This window comes from Fistularia commersonii, chromosome 18, assembly GCF_037954325.1.
Source record: "Fistularia commersonii isolate RoL2024-O1a breed Wild chromosome 18, RoL_Fcom_v1.0, whole genome shotgun sequence".
In the NCBI taxonomy this organism is placed as follows: domain Eukaryota; kingdom Metazoa; phylum Chordata; class Actinopteri; order Syngnathiformes; family Fistulariidae; genus Fistularia; species Fistularia commersonii.
In genome coordinates, this window is record NC_141301.1 from 8,803,029 (window position 1) to 8,827,860 (window position 24,832).

A 24,832-nucleotide genomic window follows, 5' to 3' on the forward strand; every position below is an offset into this window, starting at 1 on the left:
TCAGACTATCTTATGTACCTTCATGGAGGCCCTGGAAGATTCGGGAATCCCATTTTCGTATTTCCCTGTGATGATGCCGCAGGCCAGTGGTGACCATGTCATTGCCCCAACTCCTATCATACAAATAAGATGTGTTGATTTTAGCTACAGTATAGAAGTAAAGACAATGAATGAATGCATAAATGAATGAATAAATAATAGTAATAATAATGTTAATAATGTATTGTTATTGTTATAGGGAAATCCTTTCTCTGCAATTAACCATGGATGAACCAAGAGCAGTAGGCGTGCCGTCCATTAGTGGTACGGGAGCAGTTAGGGGTTCAGTGCTCAGATTTTATTGGTATTATTGTTATTATTACAATCATGATTTAAAAAAATAATAATAATAATAATATTATGTAGCATACAAAATAATAATGTATATGATCACAATAATATAATATAATATAATATAATATAATATAATATAATATAATATAATATAATATAATATAATATAATATAATATATGTAATCAATTATAATACTGATAGTATTATATACTATTATTATAATATTAATATATTATTATATTGCATATTTAATAACACTAACAAGAATAACAACAACAATAGTAATAATAATAACGATACTAATAATAATAATAGTAATAATAATAATAATGGTGATAATAATAATAATAATAATAATAATAATAATAATAATAATAATAATAATAACAATGACAATTGCATTGTCATTATAATATTATAATAATATATACCAATAATACATACTTTTGAAGAACAGCTTTAATCTAATATTTCTTGGTCATGTAGTCTATTGACTCAGTCAATTAATTTAGAGAATTCGTCTTTCTCATGTTTTTATCTTATCATTTTACATTATATTGATGTTCATGCTCACCAGACGTACCAAAAGCTAGCTATATCTATTACGGTAAAAAGATTGAGGGTTGTAAATGTAACAAAGTGATTCTGCGGAGACTCTCACCACAAACATGGCCAAGACACAAAAATCAACCGACTACTATCATTTATAATAGTCCCTCTCAATTTATTTGAGATGATGATGATGAGATGAGATGAGAACAGCTTTATTAATCCCGAAGGAAATTGTTGTGCCAGAGTTTCAAGTAAAAACATAACAGTAATAGACAATAGTGGAAAGGAGGAAGAATAAGAAATATAATGAAATATAAATTGTCTTAGCTGTTAGCTGTAACTACAAAGATTGAAGATTCCCTGCGGCTGAGGGAAGACATTTGGTTATTTGTTAGCATTTGTAGTTTCGTTTCTACTTATTAAGCCATTTCAATAAAATAGGCCACTATAAAATGTAAAGTGTGTTCCTGCTCAATATCATCCCTCCAGATATGGAATTATCCTTTGAGGGATCTTAGGGCTTTAATGGCTTGGTCTAACAATTAAAAAGTAAAAGGACTCAGCTTTATGTTGTTTATGTCCCACTGATCCCAAAATACTAAGATGAAATCAAAAATACAAATGGGTGAGAGCTTTTGTTCACAGCTGGTTAGGTCTAATTGACTTAATGAAAGGTTTGATGAAGACCAATTTCAATTTCAAGTAAAAGAATGTGAGGGATGCTTGCCTATCTTGTGGTAAAGCTCGGGCAGTTGCACTTCCACTTTCTCCCTCTGGAAGAGGTGGTACTCTGCCTGCTCACACACCGGGGGTATCAAGTTAAACTGTCTCGCCACAGAATATGCCTCCTGAAGAAAAGAAAGAGCAAGAAGAGAGATTGTTAAAATTGTATTATAACTGTCATAATTAGAATTAAAATCAGAATCCTTTTATTTTTCCCTCAGGTGCAATTTGAGGGCATATGGGGTAGCATTGGCATCAAAGAAAGGATCCAGCAGTTGGAAATAAAAACGTAAAACTATATATCATACTGTACATGTTGCATTGTTCTTCAATACACTTGTTTGAATCTGGCTGGTAAAATGAGGGGACTGGCAGAGAGACAATCAGTTTGGAACCCTACAAACCAGTTTAGTATTCTGCAGACCAGTTTGGAACCCTAACACCCAGTCAGATCTCTACACCCCCCAAATGCAATGCTACTTGTGGTCCCTGGGGTCACTACAAACAGAACAGGAGATGGAGCATTCAGTTACTTTTTGATAAAGCTTATAGTTAATGCTAGGCTAGCCCCTAGTTATGCTACCATTGTCTTACTCTGCTGAGGGATACCCCATGATCCCATTTCCTCCTTCTCTTCGTATTCGGTCTTTTCCTTGGGTTCCCTCAGATCACAGGTTCCTGAGGAGGTGTCTTCATCTACTGCAGCAGACTAGCATTGTTATTTCTTATATGAATATTTAATGCAATTGTATCATGTCAGATATTACCATGTAACCCTTAGCGCCACAGTTATAAGTAGCTGTCCCCTCTAACACTCACACCCTCCCACGTCTCTCAGTTTAACTAGTCAAGACAGAAAGCCACAAGCAAAGAACAGGGATTTGTCCAAGGTTTCTGCACCGGTAAAAGACAGTGTTTCCTTGCCGCTGTTGCCAAGTGCTTGGTCATGGGGCAATGTTTGGTTTCTGTAGATGATTTTAAAGAGCGTGTTCCTGACCTGCTTCTACACAGAAGGTGTTATGAGACCATTGCGTTTTGACTCAGCGGCGTATAAATCAAATCTGAATAGACTTGACTTGTGGGCAAAGTATGTCTCAAATCAACACCTTAGAAGCCTTGTATGTCGTTTTCCTCTTTGGGCAACAGAGCTAAATGGCTCTGAGTGGCTTTTGAGAACACATACACACACACTATTTATTTTTATTCAGTTTTCTACCACTTTATGTGAATAGGGCAAGATGAGAGAACAGAAGCGAGGGAATTTATTCAGTGTATTTATGTTGGTACGGCCATCACTCTGTTTCTTCTTTTTTGGAGGGGAGGCGGATTGTTACATAAACTGTGAATCCAAGTTCACACCTCTGTTACTAATGCAAATGAAATTTCACAGTTTTATTGAATATGCGCTCCTTTTTTATTGTGGGCACGTCAACACCCTGTTGATGTGAGGTGGGGGTGGAGGTGGGGGGGGGGGTACAGCAGTCATACGTCTCAGTCTTTCATTGGTTAGACACTCTTCGATCTCTTTCCATGTATTTATTAGTTACACATAATAAGAGGATGTTAAATTACTTTTAATGCCAAGGCCAAACCACTTATTCTTATTCTCCCTTTTATGGGCCGGTTTATTTATTGATTTATTTCTATTTTCCCCAAACTTTACTTTCACTCTCTTGACAATTGTCTAAAAGAAGAGCTTCCAGTGCTTAAATCCCACTTTTCTAGCAGAAATTGGTGCTGTTTTTTCTTGTCCGTGGGAGATTTTAAATGTTACTGACAAAACCACCATTAAAGATATACTTTGATTGGCTGTAACAGTTATTTGTTTTTTATTAGAGGGGGAAGTGTTCTATACCTTGTATTTGTTCCAATCAGCGTGTGTCGGGAGGCAGGATAAATCACATGCTTTTACAGGCGCCCATTTCACTCGGTATACGACACCTCAGAGATAAGCATTTACTGTGATTTATTTGCACATGTGATTATTTTCCCATAAACAAGACTTAGTCACTCATAAAGAAAAGGCATTACCTACAACTCTAACCTAACATTTTTTCCTCCATGGTAGCATGAAGATAAATATATTTTGAGGCTAGTCCACTCTCTAGAGGTGGGGGTGCACCTCACCTTTAGTGTGCTAAAAAGTTGGCTGACTTTAAGTGACTGAATTTATCATTCATAGGATCGTTACGACGCATAATTCCAACGTTTTACCAGGGAGTGTAGAATCTTGAGAACGTTCGCCGAACTCTCTCTGTAACACAGTGGCCACCATTGATTGATCTATGGCATCTCTCATTGCGTAGGTCTTTTTTTTAACTTTCGGCTGCTGCCTTCAGGTGTTATAACAGCCAATCATCTGCCTCCTTATAGCCCGAACCTTCGCATCCTCTTCTCCAGGCCTCCTGCCTTTCAGTTCCAGTCTCAGCATCCTCCCACAAGTATATTCCCTGTTTGTCCTCTGTCCATGCCCAAACAATTTCTGACTTTACCTCCAAAACGTCTAACATGTACTGTTGCTCTGATGGATTCCTGACCTTGTCACTCCCAAACAGAACCTCAACATCTTCATCTTTGCTATCTCCAGCTCTGCTTCTTGTCCAGTACAAGTAATATCCTGCTTATCATTATCTCCAAGGCATCATTATATCATTTTCAAAACATGTAGACAGCGCATGATTAACATTTAAAATTACGATTTTATGCATTGATTGGTTGAAAATGATTTCCGCATGGTATATTTTTGCAAAGTAATTCATTACTTTTGAGGAAAAACTGATGAGATATCTGTTAAAATGAAAATTTTTAGAATAAAGACATCATCATTACATGAGTCAGCAGCTCAAATGGTGACAAGTACTTTTAATATCTCTTTCCTGCTTACCATGATCTCCATGGCCGTCCACCGAGACGTGCCCCAGTACATCGCCATACCTTGGTTGATCACATATGTCATGGCTCGAACGATCTCTGTCAACACACACACACACACACACACACACACACACACACACACACACACACACACACACACACACACATATTAGCAGCTGGACTGAAAACATAAAACTGATTACAATTACTGTAACACTCAATGAAATCATTTAAAACCTTTAAAAGTGTGTCCTAATGTTATCATTTTGTATAATTTCCATTTTCAAAACCTTATATGTTCACATGCTCGCCCGAAGATGCGCAAGCGCTTGCAGATAGAATCTTAGAAACACAAGACGAGATGTAAAACTGTCCATTGTGCCAGTAGATGGCATGCACTTACTTGAGGTATATATTGAGAGCAAAATGAGAAACTATTAGAAAAGATTACTTGTTGAAATCACGTCATGAGTAGTGTGCTTTTGATTCATAGGGTGTTTCGGCCATTTACTGTAACACTATAGGAGTGCCCAAAACGTCGATCGCGACCTACCAGTCGATTGCAAAGGTAGTGTTGGTAGATCGCATGGCATTAAAAGGTAGATGTCAGCTGATCATCCTCACTATGAAATTTGTCACTTTGCCGACAGTCGGTCTGTTCAATCTGACCTTTTCTTACACAGGTGTCACTGCGCATGTGCACATAACGGCGCGTTCTAACAAGCTGGCAAGTTAGCCTCCAATTTATGTAATCTAAACTTATGGATATGTAAATAAGTGGGAGAGCTGGACAGCGTAAAAAGACTAAAACGTATCACTTCCATACAGAATAGGAGGTGGACTTTTTTTACTATGCCATTTTCAAAGTGCTTTTGCCTCATCTGCCAGTCTGCCATTGCTATACCGAAAAATGGAACTGTGGAGCAGCATTTTCAGACCATTCATAAAACCTACGACACTGACTCCCCTCCGAAAAGGTGAGCTGGGAAGGAGAAAGGTGAAGGAATTGAAATCCCAGCTGTCAGGACAGCAGTCATTTTTCTCACTGCTAACTTCAACTCTGCTGCTGACTCCATTCAAGTCATCAGAATAAGGTATTTACCAAAAAAGTACTCTGTTGTAGTGTGCCATAAGGGTTCATGCAGTTACGCAAGATCCACACACATTTATTGTGTTAAGTATACTTAGTAGATATATTGATAAATATATATTCAGCATTTTTAGTGGAGGTAGATAATTTTCACAAAGTAGCTCACAAGTCGTAAAGTGTGGGCACCCCTGGTGTATGGTTTTTCATTATCATGCAAAGCGTTCATTATAAACAATAACAATCATAATAATAATAATAATTTTAATTTATTATATTTGTATATTAATTATATTTTAATACTATTTTAACATTTTTATTATTATCATACACATTTTACAATAATAATAACCATTATTGTTCTTGTATAAATATTATGATTGTCGTTGTTTTTACTGTTGTTGTTTTTTGAAATACATACATTTATATAACCAGGTAAAAGGGGTGACTTGGCCAAGAAGGCCACCGCACAAGTCAAAACATGTATACAAAAGCATCAAGGGATGAGATAAATAATATCTCTTTCTCGATGAGATAATAAGTGATAAGTACACATTCATCATCCAATTGGTTTAAATTCAAGGTTCTCCAAGATCCTATCAAAGTCCTTTTGTGGAATTAAGTCTGTCAGTTTTAGATCCTGCATGCTTTTAAAAGAAGCTCAGTGCAAACACATGGTACAGTAAAGTTCACAACCTCTTGTGAATGCAGGCCATTGAGGCATTGACTTCTGTTGAGATGGTTACACAGGTAAGAAGAAAGCAATCCAAGGGCAGTCGTATAAATAGAGCTTATATAAAGCAATTATAAAAACTACCTATAAGGGCTACAACAAGAGCCTTAGAAGTGTGATTGAAGTAGGAAATAGTAGAGTGAGTCTTCTGTGAGAAGAAACCCATCGATATCCCAGAGTTCACGGATGCATATCAGATAGAAAAAGGAAAAAGTTGGATACGCTGTGCATATAAATCAGTCAGTCAGTCATCAATGAATGTCCAAACAGACTGCAATGGTGCAAAAAAGGGAACTGTGAACATACACAATGCCTGGGATTTCTTTTTCCCTTCCCCCAAACACATACCCACTGAGGTGCAGCTTGAATTCATTGCACTCCAGTCGATTTTTTAAGTCGACGTTTTAAGTCTTTTCTAATAGACGACAGCTTTCCACCCATGAGGAGTCATGCCCGGTAGATATCAGTCCGCTCTCCATCTACCTAAGCATGTCGGCTGACATGCTTTGGGGGGAAGTTCAATAAATCCCGATCCAAATCCTCTCCTGTGATAGAAGTGTATCAACAATCCTTGGTTTTCATATAACGTTCATTAATAGCTAGTCTGTTATTTCATATGTGCTTGCTTTCGGTTTTGTTTTTGTGAGCATTTGCTTGTGAATAATGATATAAAATGAACTTTGCGGTTTAACATTTAATGCTTTCATTATATCTTACAGCCACACTTTACACCCTCATCCTGAATTGTATGACAAAGGCAGAGAATTAAAACCATACAATTCACTTCTTTTTATAGAGGCGTAAAAATTAATTTTAAGCCAAACATAATTCTGTGTATGGGTTTAACCCTCTACAATAGTTCTATTTTCTCCGATGGAAAATGTTAATCAATTATCATTAATCATTATTCATTCATTCGCTTCGTCATTCAACCTCATCCAACTTCGGGCCTTGTGTGATTTGCTCATCTCGAACTCCTCCATTTTGAATTCAACCTTAAAGGGGAAAATAACATTTTTTAAACTGGGGGTCAACTCCAATGTCAACAGCTGTGTACTTTCAAATCCTAACCTTAGCACTTCATTCATTCATTCTCTGTACTGTTTTTCCCGCACTCAGGGCCACAGAGGAGCCTGAGCCTATCCCAGCTGTCATTGGCCGAGAGTTGGGGTTTTCGCTTGAAGGGTTGCCGGTCAATCACAGGGCTACAAATTGTATACATAAAAACCCATTCCTTTGTTTATTCACGTCATATAGAGATACACAATAATTCACTCTTTCATTCACACATTTCACCAATTTAGGATCTCCTATAACCACCTTCCTGTTTTTGAACTGCGGGAGGAAACACAAGAACCCAGAGCAGTGAGGCGGAAGCGCTAACCACTGTGACAGCATGCTGCCCCTATAATTAAGTTATCAAAATGAATTTACTTAATAATATGATTATTTTTTATCATATCTTGATTATGTTGTAATTTAAAAAAAAATGAAACACAGGAAAACTATCAGCATGAATATTTGTTGTAAAAGATAATAAAAATCATACTTTATATAATCTATCATGAAGACGCAAACTGCACTGTAAAGAAACTATAGCTTGCAAGACTCCAGATTTCTGACTTTATACAATATATGTTCTATACATGTGCCTCTGTTGCCAGTGTCTTATCGCTTCAAACAATGGGAACCCATAGTTTGAAAAGAAAAAATGGACTGACTGAAGTAATGAAATGATTCCGTTTGATCCGAGCAGCTCCTTCCAGCCGCAAAGAACTTGTATCACTTCATGTTTTAGTGATTTTTCTCACTCAGCTGTTGTCGCCCACATCCATTTGAAGTGGCAGGCATTCGACTTTAAGTTTGACTTTACGAGCCTCAGAAATTGAGCAAATGTCTCATGGCCTGCGAGATCTTCCTCTTTGAGTAGGCTTACCTAACCACATATGATGTGACCACTCAAAACATAAAATCTGCGGCTTCAGACATTGTAGCATTTGTCTATATTGGACTATTCTACTTTGAACGGGAAATTCTACTTAACGGGGAAAATTACATTTTGAATCTGGAGGCTGTGATTAAGAAAAAAAATACCTAAAAATATGAGAAACTTCTGGGTACTTTTTCAAATCCTAAATTAAGTTCTTCATTTAATGGTGATGTTTTCTCATGTGGCCCATTGGAAATGTCAACCTTTTTGTGTAGCGCCAGTCAGTCAAGGGGCCACGTATAGAGACATGCAGCCATTCCCCCCTTTCATTCTCCATTGGGCAATTTAGGGCCAACGAACCGGTCGCATGTTTTTGGACTGTGCGAGGAAACCGGAAAACCCGAAGGAAATCCATTCTGACTCAGAGAGAACGCACAAACTCTAGGAAGCCCGGATGTGCAGTTACTGAATAAATATAAAAAAAAATTTAAAGCTGTCCCCTTTCAAAAAATCTCGGGGGTAGCATGTTTTGTTGAATAATAGATGTCGTCAATTTGAAGTCATTTACAAATATGAGCCAAATTGATTCAGTCAATGAAAGACCTGGTATTCTATTTATATTTCATGGTCAAATTTCCCCGCCTCTTCATGGGAGCATCCAGAAATGGGTCTTCAAACATAAAAACACCACAACAGATCTCAGGGAAAGACGGATAAGCTAATTTAAAGAGAGCATTTGCATCATAAATTCAGGTTTCAGTTTGTTTATTTGTTTTTTTAGTAAGGCATATATTTATTAATTTGTTTGTGAGCTTTCTTCATATCTGCTGATTCTGAACAGCCCAAGAGACAAACTAACAAGCTGGCGCCCGATGATCACATTCAAGCCTTTGTCTCTAATGATGCTGTGAGCTCCAACATTGCTGACTCCAGGCCAAAAACATCCAGGGCCAACAAAAACCCAGATTATGCCCGTCATTATAGTAATTCATCATTGCCTCGTGTCCACTCTAATTATACTGTAATCTCTTCCCTGGCGCTTCGCTCTGCCTAACTGCTCCTTGGAGTAACAGTAAAAAAAAGACGCATCAGTGATGGGGAAAAAAAAAAAAACAGGTCAAGAACAAATTTGAAGGAGTGTACAGAGGAGATTGTTAGAAATGGATCTCAGAAATAGCGTTGCAAAATAATCACATATATCCATAAGGACACCGGGGGGTAGGGTTTTGTTTTCTTGTCTCTCTTTTGAAACAGAACTATAATTAACAACCCGTAACCCAGGCTCGCTAAATACCATTCTGTCAAAGAAAATGACACAGTATAAGATCTTTTCTTTCCGTACCCCCTCCCCAACCTCTGCTTTTACCATCCTTCTCATCCGGACGTTGTCAATGGCCAGCAAAGATTCGGTTCAGCACCATGCCCATTTGCCGAGGAGTCCCTCTCACCTAATTGGTGCTCGGCTCAATTTCCATTATTCTTATTTTATTCATTTATTTATTATCTATTTAACCATTGACTTAATTATTTTAGTATTTTTTCAAAAATGTTTCTTGTGAGGGAGAGCAGAAAAAGAAATGAATGAAATCAGAAATTATGTTACAAAAAATTTGCGCAAGTTTTGTTGACCATATAAATGAACGACAGCTCAGGAAATGTCCTACTTATTATGTGCATAACAATTTCTCATATTTCAGTGTCAACTGGAATTTTTTTTTTTACGTGACCTAAATCTTGAGAATATTGTATTCTATGAAATGAGATCTCTGTGTCTATGGAGGTGTATAAACGAAAGTGGAATCTGCAAACAAAAATTTCAAATCATGTTCCAAAATAAGCAATGATATCAGAAAGAATCAGCTCAGATTTAAGCACTAATCATCCAACAATTCCTTATCGTGCATTCTAGAAGCTAATGTTGATGCAGGTCAAACTGTGTTTTCTCCATCTCAAAAGACAAAATCATCCCTTGAAGGGACCCTGGAGAAATTCTGTTTGAGCTTAGTAAGCACTTGAACCCCACTACACACACATGAACGAGGACACACCAACATATGTGCACACATGCCCACACACACACACAAATCAGTCAAGTATAAGCAGCAGTGGTAGCAGCTGCCATCATGTCCAGCGGCGCGACTGTCACAGCCGATGGTTTTCACGGGAGTTGGTGGCGACAGAGGTTTATTTTTATCACAAGCACACCGACGACCTAAGTGCTACAAAGTAAAGTAGTCTGAAATAGGAGCAGATTTATACAGAAACTTCCTCAGGTCAAATATATATACTAAATGTGCAGCTTTTAATATGGCCAACATGGTCTAATATGCCCAGCAGCGAAAGTGCGAGGTAAAGAAACTACTTTAATCAGCAGAAATGCCTCTTCTGCTCATGGGTTGATTTTAAGCAAAACGATACGATGCGTAGAAAAAATAGAACTGGGATCTAATGTCTTAATTCCGATTAAATCGATCCCGAAAAACAATGCATTGAGAAATTAAATCACACTTTATTTGCAATGGAGAACGTTTCTTGTGGAATCACAGGAGCACCCCTACCCTCTGTTATCACTTCAGCGCTAAACATGTTGGGGTTGGCATACTGGTTGGTAATTGTAACTTGGTACTAGCACACATGTCTGTGATATTAACTTTGTACCAATATGTAGGTCAGTGACACTAACTTCATACTAGCATACAGGTTAGTAACGTTAACTTTGTCCCAGCACGCAGGTTGCTAATGTTAACTTTCCTGCGGAAGATAACAGCATTGCTAATACGAGCAGAGTATCCCCAGTCAACCAGGCACTCGATCACATCTACCGGCTCAAATTCATAAACAAAGTGTTTGAGTCAATTTTGGATAATTGGACTGATGGACCGCTGTGGGCTGTAGACCACCCTCTTCTCTGGATAGAAGATTAGGGATTACAAGAGGCCCTTCAGATCAATTCAGCTGTTGAGAATTACGAACTGCCGTCCAGAAAGACAATGTGAAAACTAATTGAGCGGCTGGATGAGGATGGAGGGAAAGTACAACAGGTTCATGTTGAAGAGATGTCATGTTCTCCACTTATCTGTCTGTCTGTGTCAGAGACTATACTCATGTGTATTGATTCATTCATCAAACAAACTTAAATTTCTTTTTTCTCATGTCACATTTTGAAATATAATTAAAATGTGATTAATTTTAATGAATTAATTGCAAACCCCAAGTAATTAGATCATTCACTTTTCATCCAGACACCCTTAGTTATAAATATTTGTATAACATGATCGTATAGCTCTTCTTTGTTTGTTTGAGAAGCCCATTTTTTGAATGTCCTACATGCTTCTGAAGGGCACACACACACACAACAGCGCTCCTGGACGTTTTAATAATTTCCTAGTCAGAAGGACGGCTTTAAAAACTGATAAAAGTAATGAGAAGAGGAGGAATTCTTTAGGGCTTTACTTGAGATTTGAATTTAAATTCCTCCCCTCCCCCTTCCCGCCCAAAGGACCAGCAATGCTGCTTAGTCTCCAGTTTAATCTTTGGCAGCAAAGCCGTGAGCCATGCAGACAGGTAGGATGATCTCCACATAACACCAGCCCAAATCCACAATATTTCTGACCAATGAATAGAGCAAAACCTTCCATACGGCCTCTGATGATATTTTGATTTGCATTAATTCTTGCCTGAATGAAAATAACCTGAAGCAAATGGAGGATGTGTTAAGGCACCTTGAATATTGAAATACCTGTACATGTAGCAACTGATAGACCACAGCAGCTAATAGGATTTGGTATGCAAGTTAAACATGCCTCATTTACATTTGAAAGGACCAGAACTGGTAATTGAAGGATTGAAGGTTAGTATCGCTCTCTGAGAGAAGGCTGCCTTTATGTCTCATCGTCTTTCTGTTTTATTTTGACATCAGAATTTATTCCTGTATTATGTCATCACTTCACATCTCATCACAAGATAAGATAACATCTCCTTCTGGCTTTTCCCTTCAGGGGTCGCCACAGCGAATCAACCTTCTCCATCTAACCCTATTCTCTGTATCTTCCTCTCTCACACCAACTACCTTCATATCCTCTCTCACTACGTCCATAAATCTTCTCTTTGGTCTTCCTCGAGACCTCCTGCCTGGCAGCTCCAGTTCCAGCATCCTTCTACCAATATATTGGTATATCTACTATCCCTCCTCTGTACATGACCGAACCATCTCACTCTGGCTTCTCTGAGCTTCTCTCCAAAACATCTAACATGTGCTGTTCCACTGATAGACTCATTCCTGATCCTATCCATCCTGGTCACTCCCAAAGAGAACCTTAGCATCTTCACCTCTGCAACCTCTAGCTCTGCCTCCTGTCTTTTTGTCATTGGAACTGTTTCTAGTCCATACAGCATCGCTGGTCTCACCACTGTCTTGTACACCCTTCCTTTCATTCTGGCTGATAATCTTCCATCGCATAGTACCCCTGACACTTTTATCCACCCATCCCAAACTACTTTAACCCATCTCTTCATCTCTTTTCCACACTCTCCGCTGCTTTGGACTGTTGACCCCAAGTATCTGAAATCCTCCAATTTCTTGATCTCACTATTGGCACACTACAACAATTTTTGGCGCTTTACATTCAGACTACTTTCACTGACTGTCCAAGTTAAATTCAGTAAAGAATTTCAAACGTTGGAGAGTGTACTGAGTTTCCTCTAAGTTGATGCCCAGCATCAGAACAATCTAGCGATAACTGGCTGCTGTTCCCTCACAAGGCAGACACAAAATCACGGGCAAACTCATGGCTGCTTCAGGTTCTTGAGGAACGATAGGAAATTCAGATACACTTTAATAAAGCCTCCCCCGCCTGCACTCTACTAACTTCATCCCAATCATTTTGCTTTCCAGTGACTTGTCATTCATTACCAATTTTATCTTCACTGACTTTTGAGCTGCAAGCATACAACTTGTCCTCAAAGCATTCCAGGGTGGCTTTTATGGTGACTGACCTCGCTGGGAGGGCATACGAGTAGCCCATGGCTGACCCCTGTGTGTCATTCAGAGCAGGCTTTCTCTGCGGTGGCATGCAGGGGTTTCTGTCTGCTCACCTCTGGATGAGAAGGTACCTGTTCTTTACCACAATATTCTTGACAAAACCCATGCTCAGGACTAAGGAAGAACCAAAAAATCTTGATGATGGCCACCAACAAAGAAAACAAGCTAATACACACAGATTTTGAAGACTAGAGCACAAGACTAGAGCACCCTCCTGGAGCACCTTCTGTCCAGGCCTTGGGGATCAGTCAGGCACAGCCCAAATTAACAAATTGCTAAACTTGCTTTCAGAACTTGGAACACCAGTGAACATCCTCCACTGGATAGGGGTTTTCTGAAGCTGTGAAGAAGTACCAGAGGGTCAGAAAGCTTTGGCCTCTGCAATCATCTCTCCTCAGTGTGGAGAGATGTTTGGAGAGACCATGGAGAAGGCCTTGAAGAGTTTCGGGAAAAACGGTCAGACTTAGGAAAGAGAAACAGGCATTTGTCTGAATTGCTTACGGCAGGGGTCCCCAAACTTTTTCCTGTGAGGGCCAAATAACTTTTTCCGTCTCTGACTGGGGGGGGGGTCCGGGCTAGTTTATAACAAAAAGTGTGTCAATAAATGTGAACATTTATTGTTTTCCAGAAAGCCACACATAACCAAAGATTAACCCTTTTTGGGATCTTGACAGGAAAAATATATCAGAAAATAAATAATAAAATTACTAATGAAATGAATAACACCATTTATGAAATAACTAATAACCAAATGACTCTTTTCAAGTTTTTCACTGAAAAAAAGTACAAGAAACATTAACTTTCTTGTAGACACAACTGTTTGTAGCTCTCTCATATCATATTCCCTGTGAAAACCAGAAAGCAAGCAAGCTATGAAACCAAACTGATACCAACACATACCAGCACAACAAATTTCACTACCAGTACGGTTGTAGAACGGATTTTATCCCAGTAGATTTCATTATGGTTATATTTGTATTATTATTTGCATTATGATTATAAAATCATACTGCATCTCTGGTATTGTTTGGGGGCCAGGCAAAATGTGGAAGCGGGCCGGAACCGGTCCCCAGGCCGTAGTTTAGGGACCACTGGTTTAAACTGTGGGACGCCACCTGAACAGCAGAAAATAGGACATAAGGCGACTCTGGAACCCCACAAACATGCCCTCCAGGTGGGAGGTAGCGAGAAGTCAAGGAGCTCCTCAGCAGCAATGGGTCATTAATGACACTTTGTTTTTAAATGCTTCAGGTGCATCTGTATGAACTTGGTCTCTGTCTTGGAAAAGCAACTGACTCGAAACTTTGAATTTTCAGGAAAAACTAAAGGAAGCAGAAATTACCATTCATATTTTGAGCATATTTTGGTGACGTCTGTGCTGGCTGCTTAGTTTATGATGGTTTGCCTTCTGTATTCTCTAAGTTTGGAATATTTATTTGTTTATTTTGGCTATCATCAAAGGCTATCATCTATCATCAGCTCTTTTTTGAGCACATTCCCACTTTTTTCTGTTATATGCAATGGTTTATTTAAAGCAGCAGTAGTGACTTTGTAACGAGAACGGTGTGTGTCTGATCGGCTTCCCAAAGCCTGAGGCGAAGTGTCTTTGAGAAGTGCATTGAACCCCTAATCAGAGTGAAAGTTTGTTGGAAAAGCCTCACCGGGTACAGGTTAGGTAAATGACTGCAGTTTTCGACGTGCTCAGACAAATTGAACTGTACTACATTGCAAGTAACAAATCACGTGTTTGGCTGGTGTGTGTTTTGGCAGGTGTTCAACTTGTGAATGGGAAATAAAGTTGTTAGGGGTGGGTGGTGTTTATTCAGGGACTTTACATACTCTCATCGAGACTGTGAATGGAAAGAATTATTACAAGTGTCAAGAAAAGTTAAAGCTATGATGGCAGAGGAAAATAAATATACTGTTGCGCTCCAGCTGAGAAATCCGAATACTATAAGAAAAAAAAACAACTCCATGTGGAAGTGTTTCATATCATGTGATGTTCGAATGTATGGACTTCTCTCTGTACTGTGCCCAGAATTCCTCCTTGCCACAATCAGAACAGCATCGATTAGCACCTTTCCATGGAAAATGTTTTATAGGCGCTAATTTGTTGCAGACTAGTGGCACGGAGGTTAGAACCTCTGCCTAAAATCAAGGAGGTTAGTGATCCAATTCTGACAGGGGCTTTTCTGTTTGGAGTTTCTTCCAGTTTCCTCTCACAATCCAAAAACATGCAGGAGGTTCATTTGCCAGAAGTGTGCAACTATTTGCATTTTCTCCCCACATTGTCTTCCCTACCAGGATTAGAATGCTATGTATTAGATAATCATTTAGGAAAATCTACTGAATGGAAGGCTCATGCAAGATGTAATTATTTTTGAGCAATGGTAACGTGTTTACCCAACTAAACTGGTTAGCTTTGGGCCATTTGGTCGTCATTGGCGTTAAAAATGAAAATGAAAAAAATGAAGTTGATGTGTTGTACAAATGAAAATACATTTTCTTCATGACTTGCACAACATGACATGCACATCAAAATATTTCGCTACTATTTCATCTACCAATTAACCGACCTTTGCATATTAATTTGAAATTGCCTACTGAATTGATTGCGTTTTTGTTTGACTAGTGGTGCTGCTAGATGGCAGTCAATTGAAGGGGTTAATGCAGAGAAGGAATTTTCTGCAAGGGATTAATAATGTATTAATTATTATAAAATTGAAGCCAGGACTGACTGAAAATTCCCAGTTGATAATGTCTATTCTGATCCAAAATTAAAAATCCTGAAAGAAGTGAGGAATATGTTCAAATCAGGAAATAAGTTCAGTAAAATATTATTTTGCATAACTTACCCCTGCGGGTCCTTGTTAGTGACACATGTTAGGTTTAGTTTTTTTAGACAGAGGTGGTTGTTGACTGGCTCACTCACCCTCCATAGGAGTGTTGCTGTCTGGACGATTGGCAAAAACAACATCTACGTATTCCAACTGCATCCTTTGTAGGGAGCCTTTCAGGCCTGAAAGTAAGACATTTAAGATAGTTGAGAAAACTGGCTCAGCAAAGTTTGATGTTTTTGTTGGGATTTCATACCTTCAATGATGTGTTTTCTGGACAGCCCCCTCTCTGTTTCTGCTCTGATGGAATAAAACACAAAGAAATATAAACTTGGTTCCTCCACAATGTACGATGTGTCAATTTCACCATGATGAGAATTTTTGTAATCTCTTTGCTAGGACACTCAAATAAAACAAAGGAAGTTGGAATCAGATGACAAACTATCTCTTTGAACTTCTTCATCTTCTTCTTTCTGCAGCTGCCAAATCAATTAACTTCCTCTATCTAACCCTGTGCCCTGTATCCTCTTCTCTCACACCAACTAACTTCATCTCCTCGTTCATTCTGTCTTCTCCAACCCTTCCTTGAGACCTCATGCCCGGCAGTTCCAACCATAGCATCCTTCATCCTTCTACACAGATCTTCACTATCCCTCCTCCATGTCCAGATCATCTCATTCTGACTTTATACTGAGACATCGTACATCAGCTCTCACTCTGATGGATTCATTCCAGGTTCTATCCATCCGAATCATTCCCAAAGAGAACCTCAACATATTCATCTTGACTGCCTCCAGCTCTGCACCTGTCTTCTCCTTAATGCCACTCTCTCTAAACCAGACAGCATTGCTGGTCTCGCCACTGCGACTAACTTTCATTCCTCTCCTTTCCATAGCAGACCTCCAACTCTCTAGATTTTCCTTTATCTGTTTCCTGCTCTCACTACAAATCACAATGTCATCCGCAAACATCATGGTCCACGGAGATTCCTCTCTAACCTCATCTGTCAGCCTGTCCATCACCACTGCAAACAAGAAGGGGCTCAGAACTGATCCCTGATAGAGTATGTACAACTCTATAATACAAAGTTTAAAGTGCACATGTGATAAAGCAATATACCAAATGTGTGAGGTGGTCGGCATCATAATACTAAACAATAAATGCTTCTGAGATCGAGTGTGCTGTCCCCATGATGGACTCATTCCCAAAGAGAACCTAAACATCTTAATCTTTGTTGCCTCCAGCTCTGCGTCCTGTTTTTTTTTTTATTAATGCCACTCTCCCCAAACCAGAGGATTTACTTACACTTACAAAAGAAAACCAATTGCATTGTTTTTACCATTGTCTTTAAATTATAGGGTAACCTTTCATCCAGTTGACTTGCTTTACAAATTACCAACATATTTACACCTGGGGGTGGGTTATCTGGTGTTAACCTTTATAGTAATATTAATTAGGCATTAATTTACATTTGAGTCAATGTGAGCTTTCACATTTTGGAGTTAATAGGGATAACTAGTTTTGACATACCTATATTGAAGGGGATTTTTTTTTTTCCCAATTTTGTGGCGCCATCTTTTGAGGCCACATTGCACTAAGTATTTGCCTATATTTAATTTTAGGTAAACATCACTAGACTTGGGCATCATGATTATTTCTCTTGTCCCTTGTCGTATTATGGTTTCCATTTGAACATTAGTCATCATAAACTCAATTTTTCTTTTTTTTTCTTTTTTTTTTTTAATTACTAGAAGGTTGAGGGCAAGAGAAGGTCCATACAGAATAACCCCAACGTTGAGTGGCGCAGTTAAGGCAGCCACCACTGGGAGTTGGGGATACTTGCGATTGACAAATGGAAAAATAATGGGACCAGGCTAGATGGTTGCCATAGCGACTGTAACCTAGAAGGACAATAACAATGTTATACGATCTCTTTGTGTGGAACAAGGTCAATAAGTGAACATTAGCACCATCATTCTAGTGCAATTTGTGCATCATTTCCTCATACATACTCTGTATACTGTTTGTTGTTGTTTCAGTATACTGCTGATGCTAAGTGTGTTGAAAATGTCAATCAAAATCGAAAAACCCAAACTATTTTTCGCTCTTTCATTTAGGTAGACTAATAGAAAGAAAATAACATGAGTCTGAGCAAATCAGGCTGTTTTATGTAAATAGGTCAGGGCTGTTTCAACTGTTAGGCAACATTGCATGCTCAAACTCCAGAGGAAACAGACAAAGGGCTGAATCTTTCTCACTACAAGGAATACACTCAGAAGTGGGTGAATAACTTCCTTCTTATCACTAGAGCCAGCTGGACATTAGCAACGGAGTAGCTTGACTGCCCCGCTTCAAATGTGTGTAAATAAAAAAAAAGCTTTGTTATTTTTTATCCACAACTCTTCTCTCTGGAATCTCTGGAAATACATGCACTGACAATATGTTAACTATGCAAAGCAAAAAGCACTAAGGCAATCAAAATATGTTTATTAGTATTAGTGTTTTTCTTTCTCTGATGCTCATTCGCACACTGAAGGGCTGAGACCTAACGGCTCTCTATTTTGTTATATCTGTTTTTTGCATTAAGTCTGAAACAACAGTTTTTATGACGAACTACTTACTTTCCTCCCCAGTAGAGTTTAGTGGTAATGACCAAACTGGATCTCCTAGTGAAAGACAGAGAAGGAATGAGTGAGAAAAAAAACAATCAATGCTTTATTTTAAGTTAATATTTCAAGGCGTACAACATCTAGATCCATTGTTATTGATCATTTATGTATTTCGTTTTTTATTTTGGCTCAGTTCTGTCAAATATAGTACCGATCTGTCATTTCTTTATTTCTTAATTTTCAATTCTATCGTTAATATCAGTCCACAACAGGAAGCATATTTTTCTTTCACAGAATAAAAAAAAATACAAGAAAAAACAACCATGATAAAGTCCAGAATTTTATCCCCATTTAGCTTTTTAAGGCGTGCAACATGTAGATCCGCGGGTATTGGTATTGTTGTTTTTTTTTTTTTTTGGCCCACAGCTATCAAGCACGGTACTGTTTTGCAATTTCTTTATTTCTTAAATTACAATTATTTTGTTCATATCAGTTCACAACAGAAAACACAGCCGTGAAAATGTCAAGGACTTTATTCTAATGGTTTTGAGGTGCTTGCGGCGTACCCTGCCTCTTCCCAGTGTCAGCTGGGATAGAAACCTGACCCTATGCGTAGGAAAATTGGAATAGAGGACGAATTTAATTAATGAATATTTCACCTTTGGCCCAAGTATCACTGACCACACAGACCTCATACATTTGAATAATTCCTTTAAAAATGATCTAATTATTGGCTACTGTGGCAGAGTGTTCAACACTTCAGCACCGCACAACAATTAAGGTTCCTGGCTTAATTGAGATGGGGGGGCTTTTCCATGTTCTCCAGTTTCCTCCCAATATCCAAAAACATGCAGTAGGTTCACTGGAGATCCTATATTGCCCAGACATACTGTATTTGTAGCCCTGTAATCCACTGGTGACCTGGCACGGGCAAACAGCCACATCTTTGGCCAATGACAGCAGGGATTGGCGCCAGCAAACCCCCCTGCCCGTGACCCTGAGCGCAGTAGTAAAGATAATGAATGAATAAATAAGCTATTTATATCCACTATGTGAAATAATGTATCGGTGGTAAATACCATCATTTTTAGCTATCATTTCATATCAGAGGCAAACCAACAGCAAATGTACTTTTGGTTATTTCTTCCCCTTGAAGCGTCTGTAAACTAGAGACAACACCCGGAGGCTGAGAGTTCAGATCCAGCATTGAAACCGCCCACTGGTGTCAGATCAGTCCACAACGTCCGGCTATGCTGTAATGGAAGAACTCGTCTACATCGTGGGCAACAGTTGAGCGGTTGCTAAACCGCCTTTTTTAGAAAGTAAAGGTGAAAGTGATCATTTGTGCTAATAATTTTACTAGTTAGTGCGACAGTCACGGTATTTGCTTATTCTGGCCTCAGGGTCACGATGGAGGGCTGGAGCAAAACTTCTGCTGCTATGAGGTGACGGTTGGCTTACGCCCTGGATCTGCTGCCAGTCGGTCACCGGGACACATTGAGAAATAAAGAGAATTCCCTCTCTCCCTCATCCTTTGGCTTGTTGGAGGAAACCGGGAGAAAAACAAAGCCCACGATATTTGGAGAAAAGCAAACTCTACACAGAAAGGCCCTTTTCTTTAAAGGCCCATTACTTCAACATCCTGTACCAATATTGAATTTATTTATAGATTTATTTGTCATAACAACAATGCAGCAGTTGGCTGCAGGTAATGGAGTGCTTTATTTAAAACTTTCCATATGGAGTCCTGGTTTTCACCCAGGCAGACGGGGTTCGACTCGCCAGATCGGGAGCTCAACCTTTGGTGATTGTGAGTGATTGTCTATGGATTGTCTTTCAATTCCTGCCTCCTCTTAGTGTTTGGAAGTGTTGTTGAGCAAGACACTGAGCCACCTCACCGCTCCCCTGGTGCCGCGAGATGGCAGCCAACTGCTCATGGTTCATCCATGATGGGGTGAAGGAATTACCCGCAAGGGATTAGAAAATATTTATTCCCAAGCCGTCTTTATGAACACATAGCACAACAACAGATACAAACATACGTACAGTGAAAATTTTATTTATTTTAAAAAAAGTACATATATATAAATATATATGTGTGTGTGTGTGTGTGTGTGTGTGTGTGTGTGTATTTTTTAGCTCTAAAAATATGATTTGCATAGAAAAGATAGTATATTGTATATACTATCTTATATACAGTATATATACATACTCATATAAATAGTCAGTACTTTATTTCAAATTACTGAGATATTTGTAAATATGTGTGTGTATATGTATGTGGTTGTGCATGAGCACATACATACGGTGCATGTGTGTGCTTGTGTGTATCCTTGTTTGTGTATGTTTGTGTGTGTTGGTGTTGGTGTCTCTGTGTGTGTGTGAATGTGATTGTGTGTGTGTGTGAGTGTGTGTGTGTGTGTGTGTGTGTGTGTGTGCGCGTGTGTGTGTAAGAGAGAGAGAGAGAATAATAAGAGATATGTGAGGTGTGAAATGTTTCTTTGACGCTCGCACTATGCACTATGCATTTTGCATTTACACACACCAGTAAGAAAAGATTTAAAAATTCTCCTTGTCTCTCTCTCTTGCTCTCTCCACACACACATACTACACAAACACACACACCTTTGTGTGTGTCTCTCAAAGTTAAACTTCTGGAGTGAACCGTTATGCATTCATGTTGTCATTACCTCCAGCACTTCTTCTTGATAATGTTTCCTAGGATGACTTCAGCCCTGCAAGGAAATACATACATGTTGTCATTATTAAACGGTCATTCCATCCCCTCCCCCACCCCTTGCCCCCCATATACACACACACATGCACACAAAAACTGCCGCAACCCATTTTGGGTGAGATCACGCTAATCCAAATATTGATCAAAATACACAGAAATGCAAAAATGCAAAAAAATATAAAAAATTAAAATAAAAAAATCAGGAACAAATGTTTCCAAACAAATTTTCAAATCAGGTTCAACATTTGTAGGGAAAAAATGAACATCCTTTTGACACATTCTCAAAAAAATTATGTTGATGATTAAAAACTTGCTGTATCCATAAATTTCAGTTTGAGCAGGGAGCTGTCATTACATTACAGTACACCTTCGACATTAGACCCCAAAAAGGTAAAAAAAAATTATATCACTTGCCCTGATGAGGATATACACATGTTTAATTTATCTGATAAATCTGATAAAGTAAAATCTGATTTACTTAATATTGTTTCTTTTTTGTCTTTCATTAATATGGTAATACTGGATTTTTCCAATCACAGAATCAAAAAAACACTCTGTTTTGAAATCGTGTTGCTGTTATATTCAACAAAATTTGATTCAGCTCCTTTGAACATAAGCAAAAATATCAAGATGGATGACACATCAAAACGAGGCCAAACAAATGATGATGTAAATTATAGATTGTGATTTTTTCAAATTACCTGGGATTAATAATAACACCCACCTGCCGCCAGCGTAGACCTCAGCCGTATCGAACAGATTGACACCACTCTCATATGCAATCGTCATCAGCTGCTCTGCGACCTGTCTCAAACACACAAACACATAAAACCGTTATCACAGTAAAAACAAGAAAAGCAGCATGAAAACCACAAGCACTGGCAAAGCTGCAAAGATGCTGGGTTCAACTCATCAATCAGACTAGAGGTCTTGCAAAATATGAATACAGGCAATGCAAAATATACCAGTTGTTTTGTACGACTCAGCAACTTTCAGTGGGCAGGATTATAAAAATAAACGTGGGAAAGGTCTGGTGTTGATATTTAGCGTCTGGGATCTGACCGCAAAGATACACTAGAGTCAGCATAAAGAGGATTGCGGAGAGATAATTAACCGAGACCTAGGGGCCCTTGGGTAGAGGTGGAATATATGAACAGTCGGGCGGTAAAAGCCTGACTAAGCATGAGTGCGAAGGGGATAGAGATGTAAATACAACCTGTTCACCTGTATACTTGGTAATTCTTTGGATAAAATTGAACAAACGCGTCTGTGGGTTTGTCGGCGCAAAGCTTTTATCGAGTTTTTATTTCCTTCTGTGAAATAATCTGTCTGTCGGATCCCTCAGGGTTGTGCGAGTTCGTCCTAGACCCAAAAACATACTGTAGGTTCAGTGATTATTCAATCATTCATTCATTCATTCTCTACATCATTTGTCCTGCACTTAGGGAAGCTAGAGCCTATCCCAGCTGTCATTTGGCAAGAGGCAAGGTGCATTCTGGACTTGCCGCCAGATTATCATGGGGACAAATATAGAGACATACAGTCTTTAACTCCCTCATTCATCCATTCATTAATTTATTATCTATCTATATCTGTAATCAGGGTCGATGTGAGGCTGGGGCCTATCCCAACTGTCATTGGACAAGGGGCGGGGATCACCCTGGATTAGTTGCTAGTCAATCCTCTAGCAGTAAGGCTGAGTCTATCCCAGCTCTCAGGCGAGCAGCTGAGGACACCCTCAACAAGTCCAAGGTCGATCACAAGGCCAAATAGAAAGGCATTCATTCATTCATGCATGGATTCATGCATTCATTCACTCATGGACAAAACTGCTAATGTTGCAATCAGGTCTGAATGAGGCTGGAGCCTATCCCCGCTGCCATTGGTCAAGAGGCGGGGTACATCCTGGACCATTGGTTTGTCGATCAAAGGGTCACGTATGAGGACATTCAAACATTTACCCACTCATTCATACATACATGTATTTGTTCATGATCTATACCGCTTATCCTGCAGTCAGGGTCACAGTGAAGCTGGACTCTATCTCAGCTGTCATTGGGCGAGAGGCGTGGTACACACTGAACCAGTCACCAGTCGATCACAGGGACAAATAGAGGCATGCAATCATTCACTCCCTCATTTATTCTTTCGTGCATCCATCCATGTCTTGTATGGGATTGTGTCTCTAATCTTGTACTTTTATTACAATGAAAATAAAGGGCATTCTACTGTATTTTATCCATTCATTCATCTTCAATACTGCTTATCCTGCAGCCTGTTTGCAGTGCAGCTGGAGCGCATCCCCGCTCTCATTGTGGACCAGATGCTGATACTCACATATAGAGACAGATAAACATTCACCCTCTCATTCACAAATTTGGGCAATGTAGAGTCTCCAACGAACCTGCTGAATGTGTCCAAAGAACCCAAAGGAAACCCAAGCAGACCCGGGGACAACATGCCAATGCCATCCAGAAAGGCTCCTTGTCTGAATCGAACATGCAACACCCTGATAACCTTAAATTATGAATTGTTCCTCAGCGTGGGGGTTCCATCCTGAATAAACAACACGCTGACATAAAATCTGGCAAAGATAGTATTTCCAGGTCATCAGGGGTTTTTAACCGGTGGCTGTAATCAGCGTACAACATGAGCAACACAACCTTGAGTTACTTGCACATCATTTCTCATTGAACGGGAAACGGATCTTTGATCCTCACAACATATTTCCTCTTTTTAGGAAAAACAAATTAAATTTTGATGTCAATCCAAAAAATTCAGACCTGTTAAAATAAAAGGTACCAGTCATTATTTTTGGTGAAATATTTGAAATCTTCAAAAGATGGCAGAGGGACAGATGCATGTGAAAATGAGGCAGAGGTAATGAAATGATAATTTAAGGTTTAAAAGTAGGAATATAAAGTCAGTGGGATGGATATTAAAATGCTTGAAATTGTTATTGCAGACACAAATCTTCCTTTGGGAGGACCCTGGACATCAGAGTGCCTTTTAAACGGGTCGAGTTAAATCTCAAAATCAATTTTAGGGAGTCTACTAAGAGATGTATTAGGCTGTTGATATATAAATCTTTCACCCTTGACAGAAGAGGCCGTCTTCACCAGATAGATGTAGTTTTTTCACTGGTAAAAACTGGCTCATTTTTAAAGCAGGGAATCAAGTTCTGCAAGATCAAATGGGATTGACCACCTCAGCATAATTTTTTTTTTCCTTTTCTTTCTGGTGTGATTTGGTGCTCTGCACAGGAGGACATGGGAATTAAGGAAGGAAGCACTTTTGTGGTACTGGGCTAAAAAACACGCACATATTAGGACTGACGCCGGTAAGTTTGTAGTTTCCCACCTACCACTACTGAT

General features: G+C 39.0%; 1 protein-coding gene across 3 annotated transcripts in view; it reads right to left on the reverse strand.

The window, feature by feature from the left end:
• The window catches only part of kcnab1a (potassium voltage-gated channel subfamily A regulatory beta subunit 1a), a 151,401-nt gene that overhangs the window by 9,587 nt on the left and 116,982 nt on the right, over positions 1 to 24,832 (reverse strand). For all 3 annotated transcript variants that reach the window (XM_086164823.1, XM_086164821.1, XM_086164822.1), the window contains exons 4-11: positions 22,183 to 22,262; positions 21,412 to 21,456; positions 18,734 to 18,778; positions 16,369 to 16,412; positions 16,208 to 16,294; positions 4,495 to 4,580; positions 1,615 to 1,735; positions 19 to 113 (exon numbers count right to left, since the gene is read on the reverse strand). In XM_086164823.1, the coding sequence (XP_086020949.1) occupies positions 19 to 113; positions 1,615 to 1,735; positions 4,495 to 4,580; positions 16,208 to 16,294; positions 16,369 to 16,412; positions 18,734 to 18,778; positions 21,412 to 21,456; positions 22,183 to 22,262 (603 nt within the window). The remainder of the gene's footprint in view (positions 1 to 18; positions 114 to 1,614; positions 1,736 to 4,494; positions 4,581 to 16,207; positions 16,295 to 16,368; positions 16,413 to 18,733; positions 18,779 to 21,411; positions 21,457 to 22,182; positions 22,263 to 24,832) is intronic.